This window comes from Echinops telfairi, unplaced genomic scaffold (assembly GCF_000313985.2).
Source record: "Echinops telfairi isolate 266 unplaced genomic scaffold, ASM31398v2 ScPeMD7_3533;HRSCAF=4204_0, whole genome shotgun sequence".
Classification (NCBI taxonomy): domain Eukaryota; kingdom Metazoa; phylum Chordata; class Mammalia; order Afrosoricida; family Tenrecidae; genus Echinops; species Echinops telfairi.
Genome location: NW_022107431.1, coordinates 89,842,595 through 89,857,932, shown reverse-complemented (window position 1 = coordinate 89,857,932; position 15,338 = coordinate 89,842,595). Strand labels below are relative to the sequence as shown.

Below are 15,338 nucleotides of genomic sequence, written 5' to 3'. Positions count from 1 at the left end.
CTCACTCACTCACTCATTCTCTCATTCACTCTCTCACTCACTCACTCACTTTCATTCACTGACTCACTCTCTAATTCACTCACTCTCATTCACTCACTCTCTCACTCACTCACTCATTCAATCTATGGCATTCACTCACTCACTCACTCACTCACCACTCACTCTCTTACTCACTCACTCTCTCACTCGCTGATTCACTCTCATTCACTCACTCACTCACTCTCTCACTCACTCACTCTCACTCACTCACTCACACTCACTCTTACACACTCACTCTCTAATTCACTCATTCTCACTCTCTCACTCACTGACTCACTCTCTCACTCTCTAATTCACTCACTCTCATTCACTCACTCACTCACTCTCTAACTCACTCACTCAATCACTCTCTCACACTCTCTCACATTCACTCACTCTCTCACACTCACTCACTCTCTCACACTGAATCGCTCTCTCACTCTCTAATTCACTCACTCTCAATCACTGACTCACTCTCACTCACTCACTCTCACTTACTGACTCATTCACTCACTCACTCACTCACTTTCATTCACTGACTCACTCTCTCACCCTCAGTCACTCACTCACTCTCTCACTCACTCACACTCACTCACTCACTCTCTCACTCAATCACTATAACTCACTCACAAAAAAAAAACAAACCACTTCTTAAAATCTCCCAAAGACACAAATGGTAGTAGTTTGTAAATAAATGATCTAAAGAAAAATTAACTACAATAAAGACCACTTTCAAAAATATTTAGAGTTCCATACATTTCTTTAACAGAGAAACTTCTTTGTTATAGAAGGTCATCTCAGAACTATCGAAGCAATTCATGAGCCTGCTGATGAAATCTGAAAAATGTAACTAATGTCATTGATCAATTTGTGTGAAAATTGCCAAAAATACCCACTTGCTATGTGAACTCTCACCAAAAACACATTATTTTATTATTTTTTTTTTTATAAAGAATCTCAATTAAGGCAACTTTAAATGTAATGGCTCTTTAACGCAACTTGCAGTACCTTTTTGTTGTTTTCTGAGGTTGGGCTGAGGATGGTCAGTTCTGGTCTGCTTGGTTTGGGCTTTGGAGATTCACAGGAATTAATGAAATTCATGATGAAAGGCTCCAAATGCTGGCCTTTCTGTGGTAATATAAAAATCAGAATATGAGAACCCAAATGGCAGCTATGATTCTTAGTATCACATAACCTACTATACTCCATCTATATTTGATTGTCCTTCTGTTTTATTATTATTAGACTTATATTCATTATGTTACAAAATATACATAAAGCAGTTATTCACCTCTTTCATTAGTTTTCCAGGGACAGACTTTATAATTTTCCCTGCAATTAAAAGTGAAACGTTAATTTTATCGAAGTATTCTTATGATTTCTCATATGAATATTTACTAAAGACAATCAAAATTATTAGCAAATATTTACAATTGAGCATTCCACACAATAAAAATATCTAGTAAATATGGTATTGTGAACTGTGAAATAATACTAACTTCAAGATGTATTTTAAAATACAGTGGGGATTTGAGAGGTAGGAGAAAGAACGGCATGAGCCAACTGTTGATCATTGTTGAACTACAGTGATGGTTTCATTATACTGTTTTCTCTGTCTTTGTGAATATCTTTAAGAAAATGTTTTCTAAGTACCTTAAACTATGATGAGTATTTAATAATATTTAATCTATGCAAGATATGTACAAGGTAAGCATAAGAATAAAAGTCCTAAGAACTGCTAAAGCATTTAGACTGACAATCTGAATATCCCTTATATTCTGAATTTTAGATGGTCTAGTCTCTGTTTGCCAAAATTCCTTCTTGAGGTTCTCTCCAGGTTCCTTGACTCTGAAATATCAGACACATTGAGATTTTCCCAATCATCTGGAAATGACTGTTAAAACTGATGCAAAAACTTCAATTGCTTTAAATTCAACTGATAAGATAGCACAAGCAGGGCACATTATAATAAAAAATAGATTGTTTTATAATATGCAAACCCAGCACTCCAACCAGGTGTTTCTCTTTGGGTTTTTATACTCCTAGTTAATCATTCCTCCCTCCTACTTTATATCTGTGTTCCTTAGAGAGTTTCACCCAGCACTTTCCAGAGCCATCTTATTTGGCCAATATAAAGTCAAGTAACATTCAGACTCTAAACCTTGCCCTTCTCCTGCCCTTTCCTTCCCTATAAAACTTAATAAACTTTATTATATAAGTTCAGGTTCAAACATGCTCAATTTATCCCCTTATCTCAAGTAAGTAACAACTGCATTCATCAGTTGTTTAGATGCAAACCTAGACCCTTTGATCATTTTCCCCCTTAAATCAAACCTAGTTAACTAACCAGGTGTACCTGATTCTATTTCCTGAGCACAATATGTAACCATGTCCTAATATTTCCCTCTCATAAGAAATTCTTCCCTCCCCTCCCCATCCATAAACACCCCAAATATTTGATACAATTGAATGTACAAATTTGGGAGCATGTATCTGAAAGCCAAATGCCTACTTGCAATATTTAATTAATTGATTTAATTATATACACATTTTAACATTATAGTAAAATATACTTAGAAATACAGCTTTATTACTATTATTTTTAACTACTTCACGCAAACTTTTTCAGTTAATCTTAGTTTGGTCTATTTTTTTTAATTACCTAAATGAATCCTTGCTGTACATACTGATATTCTTTCGTTTGGGAGTACATTTTTAAAAGATTTACCCACAAGTTGTTGTTAGTTGCCTTAGCGTGCATTCCATCCCACAAGCTACGGCTTAATCATTTTCATAGCTCTACAGACATTAACATATAGCACCTAACCATAATCTATCGGTCCATTCTATTGTTGCACATTTGTACTGTATCCAGTTTGAGCTATTATAAAGAATGTTGCTGCAAACATTCTTAAAGACACTATCATATACATCTCAGAAAAAGATGTTGAGTGATTCATAACACCAAACTGCTTTTCAAGTGATTTTCCAATTTATGTCCATGAACCATGTACTAGAATTCCTGTTGTTATAAAAAAGGGACTAATCTCTAAATTCTATAGAAAACTGCAACATATCTCAATAAGAAAAAGACAAAAACCTAATTAAAAAGTGGGCAACGTGAGGAATCCCAAAAATAGACTTCAGGGGCAGGGGGTGACAACCTCATCAGACTCAACCAGAAAATACTAATAAAGGTCAACAACAGCCCTGGAACTATGTATGGGCTTTTCTTTTTGTTGTCGTTTTTGTTTTTTCATGTCTATCTGAATAAGATAGGCAGGATAAACAATCCCGAAGAGAAAACAACGGGACCAAAGGTTCGGGGCAGAGGGATGGTGGGGACACGGGAGGTAGAAGAAAGGAATGGGGAGCTTACAAACCCAGGCACAAAGGCACAAGTGATCTAAAATCGATGGTGAGGAGGGCATAGGATGCCTGGTGGGGCTTGATTAAGTGCAGTGTAGCTGCGAGGAATGAGGTGCCAAATGAGGGTTGCACGTGATAGTGGAACAGGAGGAAAGTAAAAGAAAATAGAGGAAAGAACTAGGAGGCAAAGAGCATTTATAGAGGTATAAATGCAGGCACATACATGTTAATACATTTACATATAATAGGGACATAGTTCTATGTACATAGACTATATGTTAAATCAGTGGTTATCAACCTTCCTAATGTGGTGACCCTTTAATACAGTTCCTCATGTGGTAACCCCCTAACTAAAAATTGTTTCCGTTGCTACTTCATAACAGTAATTTTGCTACTGTTATGAATTGGGCGACCCCTGTGAAAGGGTCGTTCCACTCCCAAAGGGGTCGCAACCCCACAAGTTGAAAACCAGTGTCTTAAATAATAGGTAGCAGACGGACATTGGGCTTCTACTCAAGTACTCTCTCAGCACAACACTTTATTCTAAGAACCTGGCCTTCTGTGATGCTCACCTTCCCGACAGGATCACTGAAGACAAAATGGGTGCAAAAGCAAATGTGGTGAAGAAAGCTGATGGTGCCTGGCTATCAAAAGATACAGCATCTGGGGTCTAAGCCCATCTGTAGACAATTGGACATCCCCTCACAGAGGATCACAAAGAAGGGATGAGCCAGTCAGGGTGCAGTGTAGCACCAGCGAAACATACAACATCCCTCTAGTTCTTTAATGCTTCCTCCCCGCCACTATCATGACCCCAGTTTTACCTTACAAATCCAGCTAGACCAGAGCTGTACACTGGTACAGATAAAAGCTCTAGACAGAGGTAATCCAGGACAGATAAACCCCTTAGGGACAATAATGGGAATAGCGATACCATGAGGGTAGGGGGAAGGTGGGGGGAGAAAGGGGAAACTGATCCCAACGGGCAACATATAACCTGACCCCCCTCCCAAGGGGGACGAACAACAGAAACCTGGGTGAAGGGAGACAGCAGTTGATATAAGATATGAAAATAATAATAATTTATAAATTATCAAGGATTCATGAGGGAGGGAGGAAAAAAAGAGGAGCTGACACCAAGGGCACAAGTAGAAAGAAAATGTTTTGAAATGATGATGGCAACAAATGTACAAATGTGCTTGACACAATGGATGTATGGATTGTTATTAAGAGCTGCAAGACCCCCCAATAAAATGATTTTTTTTTAAGTGGGCAGCAAACACAGTTTGCCAAAGATGATACCCAGATGGCCATCAAGAATATAAAAATACATACAATCACTACCCATCGGGAGATGCAAATGAAAGCAACAATGAAATACCACCTTAAACAGACACGGAAAGCCAAGCTAAAAACCAACACAAAGAAAGTAACAGATGCTGGCGAGGAGGCAGAGAACCGGGAGCCCTCATCCACTGCTGGGGGGACTGAACGGAATAGTGTGTTCACAATAGGACCAGATGGAAACAACCAGCACCGCTTTTCCCCAGAAGTGCCCCCGTTAAAATGTCAATATAAAGAAAGCCATGTCCCACGGGCGCCGTCTCCTACAAGAGTACAGCCATAAAACAAAACTCCACAAAGCAGTTTTATTCTGTCATATAGGATTAGAATCAAGTTGGTAGCAACTGACAATAGCAATGATATAAAGTATAAACCAAGGCATTTGAGAGTGTTAGCCAAAGTTCTTTTTCTAAGTGTCTTAGCTATTTGGGCCTATGCATGTTCATATAAATTAAGCATCCAACGGATCAAGGCACACACAGACACACACAATCTGATACTGACTTAGATTAAATTACATCTAAAATGTAACTGTATATCTTTATTTCAGCCTGAAACCATAAAAATGAATTTAGTTTACAAAGCTCTCTTTTATATTCCTTAATACAGCTTTATAATTTCTCGAAATGGTCTTGCACATACATGGTCTGCTAGACTTAGTCTCAGATATGATTCTACCTGCTTCCAGTATCCTCTTCCATACTGCCTCTTTCACGCTAACCCAAGAATGAATGTATTTATCTGAAAACCTATTCCAAAAGGTAGATAAAGGCCTTTGAAATTTGATACCTGGCAATCTAGATAAATGGTTTTAAAACACTAAATCTGAAAATGCTAATTTTTTTCTGTCCAGTTCATCCTCTTGTATATGATTCTTTAAACTGACTTACCCAGATTTACATCTGGTAGTATTTTATCAAGAAATTGTGTTTCCCCACCATTGGGGGAAAGGAAATCTGCCAAAAGTTGACTGTTACTCAGTTCTGGATGCTGGAGAAGTTTCTTGAATGCATTGAGAAAAAGAAAAGAGAGTGAGAGAGAGAGAGAAGAAAACAATTTAAAAATCATGAAATGTTACCAAAATGATTAAAGTGATTTTTTAAAACTAGGAAAAAACACTTAAATCTAAAAGGGCATATAATTACAAAGGGAATAGCATAGCATAGTATGTAAGATCTCAGTCTTTATACACAGATACATACATGCTTGAATCCTGGATCTTCCATTTGTTAGCTAGGTGATCTTAGAAAAGTTCGTAAATCAGCCAAGAGTTAGTTTCCTCATCGGTAAAATGGGAATAACAACACTACCTACTTGATATTCCAACTATACGTGTACTTAGCACAGAATATGATAGCACCAAAGAATAAACACTATTATTTTGGGGTTTCTCAACTATAAAATGACTCTTATAATACATAATACACAACTTGCTTGATAAGGAAAAGAAATCCGAAAAAAAAAAAAAGGTGTTGTGGAAAGTTAAATGTGAAAATATGAATTACTTAGAAAAATTTGTTGTCTGCTATTCTTATAGCACTATTTTCTTACAAGACAAACTGATTTTTTTTAAGACAAAATTAAGAACCTTACCTAATATTTCAATTTGTAACTACTTTATAGTTAAAAAACTTTAGGAAGAGAAATCTAATATTTAAAATATCAATATCACACCCATTACGACTAGTAGATTCTGACTCAGCAACCCTATAGGACAGAGTAGAAGAGCCTTCCAGGGCTTCCACCACCGCTAATCTCTACAGAAGCAGGCTGCCAAATCTGTCTCCCTTAGAGTGGCTGTCGGGTACAGAGCACTATCTTCTGGTTCTGAGGGGAGCACTTTCACCACTGTGCCTCAAATATTAATGCCATCATATCGAAATTGAACCCATGAGAAAATATTTCTAAAGTAAATGTATTTAATTATTAAAAAGAATCAGTCTATTCAAAATATATATTAACAGTATCAATAAAGATACAAATTAATATGAGGGGCTTCAAAGTTAAATGGAAAAATGGAATTTAAAGTTAATGTCATTTTCCCATGGATTTTGTAAGCCCCTTCATTTGTCATGCTCAAATATTCTTGCAATAATTAAGTTATTTCATATTTCAATTCTTACTATAAAATAAGTATATAGGAAATATTTTCTAGTTTAAAGGCTTTTGACTATTCAAGAAGAGGAAATAAAATTAAATACCTCTAATACAGCTGAATGTTTTTAACTGAAAAATGTAATCTTTCTGAGTGGTATCCAAATTTTACTGAATTAATATTTAACAAAAAAATATACATTTCCATGCCTAAATTTGAGAGACTTTCTTTTTTAAACAAAAGTATTCTCTTTTTGGTTTTAAATCATTTGCTAAAGAAAGATGGTAGTTAATTTTGGAGAGCCGGAAATCTCAAACAAGTAGTTTTTAGAGTGATTGCACCCTCTACGGGAACAATATACCAATTGCATTGTTTATATAATATAATGTGCATACACTGAGAATAATGGAAATTCAGTTCTAAGAGATAAATAGTACAGAGTCAAGAGATCCCAAAACTGGAGAAACGTGTGCACAGAAAAAGGGTCAAAGGACTGAGGACTAGACTGGGGGATGAGGGGGCATGGAATTTAGAACGTACTAAAAATGAAATGAAATCAAATGAAAAGGGAGATAAACATTAACAAAACTTACCCAGTGTTCTTAAAATACATTTATTGTCTTAAAACAAAAATTTCTCTTTTTCAAAATATATCCCAAACCAACACCAAGTATTTTTAACTAAGCCCAATGTACATTTTCCCCTAGCAAAATATCTGGTATTTCATTCGTTATCAATTTAAAACACAAAAACAAAAGTTTTAAAAATCTACAAGGATAGATCCCCCACCCCCGCCCAAAAGCTAAGCATGCCAATACAAAAGGGTGCAAATAAGAGCCTGCAACTGTTAACAATGTTCTAAATTAAATGATATGGTTAGTGCCATACCTGTAAATATTCCTGAAACTCTTCTCTCTTTGACTTTAAGAATTCATAATTTTTGGGACCAATTATCCTTTTGGAAGGAAGCTGAGCATCAGGAAACGTGCCTGAAATTAATACATATTAAAATTATAACTATGTTTTACTCCACTTAAAAAACAAACTGATATTCAGAAGTTCAGATTAAAGAATTTAAGCCTACATTGATGTCCAAAATATTAATCTCTGTCATTAATCACTCGTCTTTGACAGATATGCTTAACCTTGCATACTATTAAAATAGCTCTATTAAAATAGCTTTATATTTTTTATCATGAGGTTATTTTAAGATTGGGAAAATCCCATGAAATACATACTTCCTTATTTAAAAAAAAAAGTATTTTGCCAATGCTACACACATGAAAACAAAATTTAAAAACCAAGACGAAGCTTTCTTAAATATGGCTGACTTTGGAAATTTTAGTATCAAAAAGGAATTAACGTACCACTGAGAATCCAACTAACTTTGGCTCATTTGTGATTTAACATTTGGAGAAAATTTCCCTTAGTCATAACTATCAGAAAAGTTTCTCAAGGACAGAACAAGACATGGATGGCATTATATCAAATTAGCAAAGAGGAAAACCCAAAATCAAGATTAAAAACTAGGGTATCTGCATTTCTTTGCCGTGCTAGGATGAGCTCCTATCACAGGCTTAGCTCAGAGACCTAGGGAAAGAGTTCCAGCTCTTCGCAATTCAGAACCCACCCCACTCTAGGTCAAGGGGCATGCTACAGAGTCTTTCTAAAATGAGCAAAACTCAGAATACAGAAATCAAGCTCCTTAGCCTACTCAAAAAATGCCTAAAAACACTTCTTAACTTTAACTTTTGCATTACCTAGAATAACTAAGAGAAAGAACTAAAAAGAAAAAGTGTTCATTACATATCCAAATGAGCCCAAGAGTTGCCATCCTTGGTTCTAAAGAGCACTGTGGTTATATTTTCTCTAAGACTGATTCATTTTTGCTTTTGGTAGTCATTGTCAATAAGCTAAATTTCTAGGCTAATGATAGTATATAAAGTTTTATTTTAAAAAGAACCTACCATGGAATTCTGTTAGTTTTGACTCGAGAACATAGAACTCAAGGTATTTTCTGTAAACAGACCAATGTTCAGGCTCATGTCCCACTGTAAATTGAATGAACATATATTTAGTAACAAATACTTTTACAACCTACAATTAAGAAGATATGGTAGTTAACACCTTAAGTATACCAAGCTGGAAATTATTTGGGTCCCAACAACTTATTATTTTTTACCGCATTATTAAAGTATTTTATCCCATATTTTAATTTACTTAGAAAAGGTTGATAAATACCTATTTGTGTAGTTAGGTGTATTTGTGTCTGGGGGAGGGGGGCGGGGGGTTATTTACAATGGAATCACAGAGCTGAAAAAAACTTTTAAGTAATTATACAAATGTCCTCTATGTCTACCATGACTGATATATATGTACCTAATGACTACTGGGTACTTGAAATGTACCTAAGCAAGGACGGCATTTAAATTTAAATTTTACTAGCCACAAGTGGCTATGGACTATCAATTGGACAGAGACTCTCTGAAATTATGATTCCCTATTCCAATCCCCTTTTTACTATTTACTAACTATACAGCCTTGGACAACGAACCTCACTTTGCTTAGATCTAACACAGTGGGAATATTCACACCTCACACAAAAAATAAGTAGTCTTGGTGTTACAATGGGCTAGACATTGAGCCACAAGCCCAGCAGTCGCTGTGTAGGATAAAGAGAGAACACCTGCCCTTGTACTGATCTAAAAGTCTCAGAAACCCAAAGGGCAGTTCTACTCTGTCCTATCGGAGTGCTGTGAGTCAGAAGTGACTCGATGGCAATGAAATTAGTCTGGGTTTTTTGATAACCTAAATAATTCACACAAAGCCCTTTTATACAGCCAGAGAGAGTAAGCAGTACAGTGTGTAAGTACCACCACTACCTCAATATTAAATTCTATTATTAGCATCACCTATCATTCTAGTATGGATTTAAAAATGGAATGGATCAAGTCAACCTAACTCACAGAACACAAAATTATATTCAGAAAAAAGTGGGGAAATTGGGAACTAACAAGGAGTATTAAAAAAATGTTCTGAAATGGAAATGGACTGTGGTGCTGATTAGACAGATCTTAATATGACTGAATGTTTAAATTATATTACACGTGAAGCATATGCCAATAAACTATTTTTCAAAAAAAAGAAATGAAATGGATTAAATCAATGACATCCACAAAAACACAAAACTGTATTTAGAAACATGTCAACTTGATATAGTCACAATGTACAAAACAAGTCCCAGGTTTCCTCTTGGACAATAGTCTTAAAGGCCAATATTTTACAAGGGATAAGTTAAAAAGTATTGCTACAACCACAGGGGAAGGGAGACAGTAGTCAGTATAAGATATGAAAATATTAATAATTTATCATTTATCAAGGGGTCACGTGAGTGGGAGGAGGGCAGGGAGGGTAAAAAGAGGAGCTAATACCAAGAGCTCAAATAGAAAGTAAATGCTTAGAAAATAATGACGGCAATATATGTACACATGTACTTGATACATCTGATGTATGGATTATTATAAGAGTTGTAAGAGTCCCCAATAAAATGATCTTTAAAAAAATATATTGTTAAAAAGTCATCAAACAGTTTGCTAAAGATAAACATTAAGATATGAAGCTATTCTTTTTTGACATATTCTCCATCTAGGTCTTTCTAACTGTCCCCTAAAAATTCTGTACTATTTCATTTACACCATGTTACAAGAGCAATTGTAGCATCCTTAAGGAACTTGAAACGTTCCTTTGAAAGACTGAGGGGTTTGAGAACAGGAAGTCTGACAGGGCAAGATCTGGGCTGCAGGGGGAATGATGTAATGGCTCCCAGCGAATTCTTACAGGACAGCCCTTGCTATACTTGAAGAATGAGGCGGCACGTTGTCCTGCTGGAAAACAGCCCATGGTACAATGTTCCTGCCATTTTTTTCCCCTCACCCATGCAGTTTTCAATTTTCTGAAGATTTCTTCATAAGCCCCCATAATCATCCTGCGTCCTTAAAGAAATTCCATCAAGATTACCCCTTAGGAATCCAAGAAATGATCACCATAGCCTCTGAACTGACCTTCCTGCCTTGAATTGAACTTCCCTCAGAAGCCACTATTTTGATGTGACCTCTTTTTGGAACCCTGAGGACACTAAGACAAACGATTTACCAAGATAACTTATTTGCAGCTGTGCTGAAATGAAATTGCTTAAATATGGCTCTTCTATCCATTTCTCAATAATTCCTACCAAATGACTGGGTGGGGCCCACACAAATAAATTATAGAAAACTTTAGCTGGAGGACTGGTCAGTTTTGTCATTCCTCTGTTTAAGAGGACCATCTCAGAAGCAAGAACAGGGCTCTCGGAAAAATCAAGAAAGAATCACCACCAATGGGGTAAGTGTGAACCCTGTCTGAAAGGGCCAAGACCACAGAGGCACCAGAGGCTGCGGAATGGAGACCAGAGACCACGACACTGAGAGGGCACCAAGCAAGCTTTCCAGCCCACAGCACAAGGCAGAAGTCAAAAGACCATGTTGCTGAGAGGCTGAAGAGACACAGCAGGGAGACACACATCCTGGCTTAGAAGAGGGGATGCTGTGGACCAATAGCTGTATCCTAAATGTTTCTGATCTGGGCTTGTGGGTAACCTGCTATCTTCCCTAACAACCCCCCATAACTGTGTGTGAGTTCTGCGTGGCCATTGCAATGAGTTATGAAACCCAGTGCTGTAGGAGGAACAGTTGGTGTCAGACTGGGTAAAATAGGACAGAGGGTGGAGGCATGTCTGACTTCTGCATTGTAATAATTGGCTTTGTGTTGTATGGGGTTGGAATCCACTCCCTACTGAAGCCAGACTTTGTCAGATGTGTCCTCCTTGGCATTTTCTCGGCAGCCACCCACTGACAGCAGAGCCTTGTTTAAGCATGTTTTGTTTGGAATGTTGTTGTTGAGGATGGGTGCCATGGAACTGGTTCTCACTCACAGTGACTCTCTGTATAGAACAGAATGAAGCCCAGGCCTGCCAGTCATAAGATTTTCAGGGGCTAATTTTTCAGAAGTGGATCGCCTCTTATTTTCTTCCCGTTCTGCTTAGTACTCTGGAACCTGTCCACCTTGGTGGCCCTGTTGATAGATGACCTGCCAGTGGCAGAGTTCCCTAGCAGCACAGCAATCGTGCAAGCCACCAACGTACGACAAACGAGTGGTGGCTTTGGGGGATAAACCCATGCGTGTGTGAACTAGAACCCTAGCAGCGATACTTTTTGACTTGTCCTCAAGACTGCATTTTGGTTTTTAAAACCTGAAATTACAAGAGTGCTATATGTACGCAAATAAACAAAACCAGCTTCTGTTGTATCAACCCTGACTTATGGGGACCCACATAAGTGGGTCGGAGTAGAACTATACTGCCAGGGTTCCCATGGCTGGTGTTTTACAGGTAGATTGCCACCAGGCCTTCCTTCTGAAGTACCCTGGAGAAGACCTGCTTAGAGGTAGATAGAGCGCATTACCTGTCCGCACCACTCAAGGCCATCACACACAGAAGCAATGTACTAACTCACATACACGTCCCCTTACAAGCCACGCTTACCTACGAACAGACGTGCAGTTGGCAAAAATTATCTTTACAAGTTTCAATTTTTTTATTTTAATTTTATGTTTACATTCTTAAGCCAAACCCTTAAAAAATAAAACATAAAAATTACAGATGACTACCAAAAATATAAAAATGAACGGATACGCAAAATATTTAAGTGTATCACACATAAATGAGTATTTTACTACTTCCTCACAGATTTACATTGAAGGGAATTTATATCAAAACAGTCAAATGTTTTCAATAATTTCTCAACAGATGAGATGAATAGTATGGGAAAAAACAGATTTTAAGCACTAGACCCAGGAAGAAGCTGAACCTGCTATCTATCAAGGGGCTTTCTTTTCAGTTCTTTCCAACACTTCAACTATCAACAGTAGAATCAGCAGATAAAACCTACACGCACAATGGTGTGGTTGTATGCCTGCTCGAATGCTAGTTAAAACAACAAGGGTAGCGAGCCTTGACAGCAGCCACAGCAAAAGGGGAGCACTGTACCAGACCGGATAGAGAGCCGCCTGGCCGTTACCACGGCGAGAACCACGGCGAGAGCCAAGGGGCTACTCGGACGTTCTTCTTTCCCCGTTCCTATTCTTCACCTAGGATCAGATTCTGAACAAAGTCAGAAAATCTATTTTTTGTTTATTTAAATAAATAAGAGGAATAATGGGTACTGACCTCCACATGATCAGTCACCGCTCTCACAAAACCGTTTTCTAACATCTTAACTTTATTTCCCCTTCTTTCCTCAAGATATTTCCCTCTCCCTGAGCTTTATTTATTTATTTATTTTTGGTCATCATTCCCATAATCTGCATATTTGGGGGCTGGTTTTTTTTTTTTTGGTTTTGCTTATATCAACTGACCCACCTCTGGATTTCAAAGCCCCAGGAGGTGACTATTTTCCTGCTATGGATACTTCTACTATAAACAATACCTATAATAACAAAAGAAAAATAGTAAAACATGAACAAAACTGTTACAGAGTTGCAACTGAAAATATTTTTATCAATTCTAAACAGCCCATTATAATAAGGGAGAGGAAATGCTGTCTTAATTAGATTGGTATACTACCCAACATATTGCTGTATACTTTAATGATACTCAGTGTAATAGCTAATGATGACGGCAAAAAAAACTAAAAAAAGAATGCATCATTTAAAATGCCTGCCTAGATTGTCAGTGGTCTCACAGGCATGTGCTTAATAGGTATTAGGTGAATGGGTTAATCAACTGAAAATAGAAAAAAACCTAAGCTTTCATTCAACTTTTCTATTCTGTTCACTTAACTTTTAAATATGCAGTCGTACTCAATAGTTAGAAATTACACAATGTTTATGATACCTGATAACAAGACTAATAGACATCTTTTAAGAAAAGCATTCATAAAAATTCCTACCTGCTCTTCTATCATTTCTTTCAACATCAATACAAAACACAGGGATTCTCTCCTTTTTCTCTTTCCTTTCAGAGGAGGGATCCTCAAAAAAGTCGACATATGGAATGCTTATTTTCCATGCAGCCAGATTTCGGGGAGTGTTAGGGGTGCTGACAGCCTCTGCTGGGGAATCATCTTCCATTACAACAACGCCTTCTTCAATCTAGAAAATAATAATTTGTTGAATTAGCATTTCTAATGACTTTAGAACTACATAGCATATGAGCTACAATTCTAAAACAAATATATCTATATCAATTGTATATATTTTAAGACTTGGTAAACTAAAAGGTGATGAGTTTTATAACTAATTTTTAATGTTAGTAGTACCACCCTCAGGATTTGTTATATTACCTATACATAAGAATAAAATAGAAAATATAGACTAGATATTTCAGAAACCACTAGACAAATCATTTTTAAATACACAAATATTTTTTGAATGTTCAATTTTGTAAGAATTTAGGAAATAAGAATTAGTGTGCTGGCATTTTCTATTTAGGAGTCTGATAGCATAAAGGCTAGGAGTTGGACTGTGATTGGCAAAGTGAACAGTTCGAAACCACCAGACGCTCTGTGAAGACAGACAGGGTTTCCTACTCCCGCAAACAGGTGTGGCTCTAGCCTGTCCTATAAGGTCGCTCTGGGTCAGCATCAGCTTGATGGAAGTGAGAGTGTAGATGATGACAGTCACGGATGGGAGACTACACAGATGAACAGATCTGTGATGTATGGCTGTGCATTCCAGATATTATAATACAACCCTCTGGGGAATCATTTTGTTGTTGCTGTTGTCAAGTACTATAGTCAGTTCCAACTCATGGAACACTGCGTGATCCCTGCCACCCTCACAATTGCCCCAAAGCTTGAGTCTATTGCTGCATCTACTGAGTCAATTTATCTCCTCGAGGGTCCTCTTCTTTTCACTGACTCCCTTACAACAAAGCATGATGTCTTTCTCCAAGGACTGGTAAACTCCTGATAATCTCTCCAAAGACATGAAATGAAGCTTCCCCATCCTTGATTCTAAAGGGCATCCTGATTGCCCTTCTTCCAGACAGCCTTATTCATTGTTCTGGGAGGATATTGGCTATATTCTTCACCAACATCATAATTTAAAAGAATCCATTCTTCTTTGATTTTTCTTATTCATTGTCCAACTTTCACATGTATAGGTGACTGAAAATACCACAGTTTCAGTAAAAAACACACCAAACCAAATGCCACCTAGTTGATTTTAACTCAGTGATTCTGTAGAGTTTACAAGTCTGTAAATCTTTATGGGAGAGGACAGCCTCCTCTTTCTCCCAAGGAGCAGCTGGTGGTTTTGAACCTCTGACCCAATAGTGCCAAGTCAGGCACATCTTTTATTTAAAAATCATTTTAATGGTGGGAGTCTTACAAATCTTAAGCACACTGGTACCTATGTTGCCATCAACATTTCCAAAACATTTTCTTTCTACTTGAGCCCTTGGTGTCAGCTCCTTTTT

The 15,338-nt window shown here is 37.1% G+C and overlaps 1 protein-coding gene across 4 annotated transcripts in view; it reads right to left on the bottom strand.

Moving 5' to 3' along the window:
* The window catches only part of SNX14 (sorting nexin 14), a 98,175-nt gene that overhangs the window by 11,313 nt on the left and 71,524 nt on the right, over positions 1-15,338 (bottom strand). For all 4 annotated transcript variants that reach the window (XM_004696275.4, XM_004696276.2, XM_030886709.2 and 1 more), the window contains 6 exons: positions 13,810-14,011; positions 8,794-8,877; positions 7,715-7,815; positions 5,622-5,733; positions 1,310-1,350; positions 1,027-1,146 (listed from right to left, as the gene is read on the bottom strand). In XM_004696275.4, the coding sequence (XP_004696332.1) occupies positions 1,027-1,146; positions 1,310-1,350; positions 5,622-5,733; positions 7,715-7,815; positions 8,794-8,877; positions 13,810-14,011 (660 nt within the window). The remainder of the gene's footprint in view (positions 1-1,026; positions 1,147-1,309; positions 1,351-5,621; positions 5,734-7,714; positions 7,816-8,793; positions 8,878-13,809; positions 14,012-15,338) is intronic.